Source organism: Malus sylvestris, chromosome 4, assembly GCF_916048215.2.
Source record: "Malus sylvestris chromosome 4, drMalSylv7.2, whole genome shotgun sequence".
NCBI lineage: Eukaryota > Viridiplantae > Streptophyta > Magnoliopsida > Rosales > Rosaceae > Malus > Malus sylvestris.
This window is the reverse complement of record NC_062263.1, coordinates 25,822,577-25,825,718: the sequence shown is the minus strand read 5'-3', so window position 1 is coordinate 25,825,718 and position 3,142 is coordinate 25,822,577. Positions and strand designations below refer to the sequence as shown.

The window sequence follows — 3,142 nt, the reverse complement described above, 5'->3', positions numbered from 1 at the left end:
TGGCTCGGCTTGTGGCGTTGAAGGTGAGGGAGTCCCTTTTATATAATAAGGGCTCGCTCCTCAATACATAAATGATGGGTTAAGAGTGATGCTCGCGGCGAGGCGGTTGCTCAGCTGGCGGCGATGCTCTCTAATGAAGGTGAGGGAGTCTCTTTTATAAAATAAGGGTTCGCTTCTCAGTACATGAATAATGGGTTAGGATTGATGCTCGCGGCGAGGCGATTGCTCATCTGGCGGCAATGCTCTCTAATGAAGGTGAGGGAGTCCCTTTTATAAAATAAGGGTTCACTCCTCAATACATAAGTAATGGGTTATGAGTGATGCTCACGGCGAGGTGGTTGCTCAATATGCAGCGATGCTTTCTAATGATGGTAAAGGAGTCATTTTTATAGAATAAGGGCTCACTCCTCAATACATAAGTGATGGGTGCTCTCTAATGAAAGTGAGGGAGTCCTTTTTATAAAATAAGGGTTCACTCCTCAGTACATGAATAATTGGTGCTCTCTAATGAAAGTAAGGGAGTCCATTTTATAGAATAAGGGCTCACTCCTCAATACATAAATAATGGGCTAAGTCCCCCAAGTATTTTTCATGAGGCCCAATATATGGTACATAATGTAGTCCCCCAAGTCTTCGGTCAATAGAGTTTGTTGGCTGGAGACTTCAAATTGAATCCATGTATGGGCCGAAGTGGCGGTTGTTCGGAGGCGGTATTTGTATACCTTGCACTGAAGCTTTGTAGGTGAAGCTTTTAAACCTGAAGCTTTTGTAAATGAAGCTTTTGAAGCTGGAGCTCTCGAAGTTGGAGCTCTGTAAATGAAGCTTTTGAAGCTGGAGCTCTGTAAATGAAGCTTTTGAAGTTAGAGCTCTGTAAATGAAGCTTTCGAAGCTAGATTGACATGAGTGATGCTCACGAATGTTTATGTTGATTGACATGAATGATGCTCATGAATGTTAACATGAGTGATGCTCATAAATGTTAACATGAATGATGGTCATGAATGTTTATGTATGACTAACATGAGTAATGCTCATGAATGTTTATGTATGATTGACATAAGTAATGTTCATGTATAATTTTGGAGTACTGGACGTACTTTTGATCACATGGTTGGTGATAAGAGCGGCAGATTGCCGAATAATTTTAGGAGTACTGTGCGTACTTTTGATCACCTGGTTGGTGATAATAGCAGCAGGGTGCCAAATAATTTGGAAGTACTGGGCGTACTTTTGGTCACCTGGTTGGTGATAATAGCGGCAGGGTGCCGAATAAATTTAGAGCCATAGGGCCTAGCTCTTTTGGGCATACGGGCATTCGCCCTCCACATGACATTGCAGCCCATTATTTCGGGGCTTGCCAGTTTTTTTTTATTTATTTTTTTATTACCCTCTGATGGGGTTTATACAGATGTCTCTGAAATATAAGAAAAATAAATTACATCATTCAAAAAAGCTGCTGCAGAAGGTGGGTATTGCAGATGGTTAGATAATAGGATAGTATCTGCACAATTGAAGGTTGGGTAGTGGTATGGCAGATGGCTGCAGAAGCTTTTTGCTTTTACTTTCTCTTTTCCTTTTTGCTTTTCTTAATCTTCTTTTCATTTTTCTGCTTTTTCTCCCTTTTTTTTTTCTTTTTCGAAATCTGAGTACATGACTGCACATCATTATGTTCCTTCTGCGCAGCTCCAGACTTCAAATCATTATGTTCCTCATCGAATCAGGGACTGATAACCCCACACATGTTCCTCCTGAAATTTGAATATCCAATTGGGGCAATTCCATCCATTGCCAACTTCAAGCCTTGGTCTCTACACCAAACAAACTCTTCACTCAATACATTGTCAGCCTCCTCAGCATCAACTTCCTCGAACCCATATGGCTTCTCTGGTGACCTAGTAACCTCAACCCTCTTCTCCGGTGACACGTTAAAAATTCCTGTGGCGGCAGCCTGCACTAACCTCACAAGCTCACTTGAAATTCCATGGTTCACCAGCTGAAAACATCCATTTCTTACTATGGACTCCACCACCTTGCAAACACTAGCGTCACATCCATCCGAATTCAAGGCTCCAAAATCAATTGTGGGAGGATTGTTTTCAATAGATATTTACTTGGGGAAGAACTTGTCTGGCAAGATGAGGTCAAGGACTTGGAGGGGGTGCTCGAGGAATTCGGTGAGGATTTCATCGTTTGCGATTGATGATAGGCGACCAGAGGCAACGGGAGAAGGCGGCGGGGCACGAAAATCAACAGGGTTTTCAGAGATTGGTTCCAGGGAGGTTGCCATTGGGATTGGAAAGTAGAGAGGTGAGTGATGGAATAAGCTCACTTGTTCTAGTTCTTCTCCATTTCATGTGCTCTACTCTTGCAGTTGAGCTTTCTATGAGAGGCATGGTTGCCCGGCCCTAGTTTTGGAGATGATAGTGCCCTCACTGATAAGAAAGCCGTCGGCGGTTGACCTTTGAGCGTAGTACTTGGCCAGTGCCTGTTGCGGCACTCCGTTCAACGCCTGGCACCTCGTCATCGGTGCCAGCACCACCCTATGAGAGAGATTGAACTTCCCCATCTTGTACGGAGAAAAAAGAGTGGTGTCCTCTCCCTGTGACAAAGCTTCTGCCATTTTTGCCGATCTCAGATCGCCAGGTTGAAATCAAGGACAGAACAGAGTTTATCGATAGCCAGAGAAAAAGGCGGATGAGACCCTGACATCGTGAAGATCGTTTGGCAGAGCCCGTAGAGAGCCTGGACTTTGGAGTTCTTCCTCGCCATGCTTGTATAGCTTCGAAACGTCCGCAACTGCTGAAGCGCTGATGGACTTGTTGCAATTGCTGAAGCGTTGTTGGTCTCTCTCTAGGAGTCTGTGTCAGTCTCTGTTGGACTTGTTGCAACTGCTGAAGCGCTGATGGTTTTTTTATTTGCCTGAGGTGGTATTCTCAGTGTTGCAGAGAGAGTAGAGAGAACTCTGTGTCTGTGTCTCTATGTGGGTTTTGCAGATTCACCATGGAGTGTGGTGAGGTTTTCACGGTGGTGAGATAAAAAATTGAGAGAGAACTGACATAACTTTTTGTGTCATTTCCCACAGACAGCGTCAAATGTTGATGCACAAAACCGGATGGGTCTTGGAACAACGTAAATTTGAACA

The 3,142-nt window shown here is 44.0% G+C and overlaps 1 protein-coding gene across 1 annotated transcript; it reads right to left on the bottom strand.

Moving 5' to 3' along the window:
- Positions 1-1,717: 1,717 nt before the first annotated feature.
- Positions 1,718-2,287, bottom strand: LOC126618266 (uncharacterized). The gene is made up of 2 exons (XM_050286316.1): positions 2,112-2,287; positions 1,718-2,039 (listed from the first exon to the last, which is right to left on the bottom strand). The coding sequence occupies exons 1-2, from the start codon at positions 2,285-2,287 to the stop codon at positions 1,718-1,720; spliced, it is 498 nt and encodes a 165-aa protein (XP_050142273.1).
- Between the last annotated feature and the right edge of the window lie 855 nt (positions 2,288-3,142).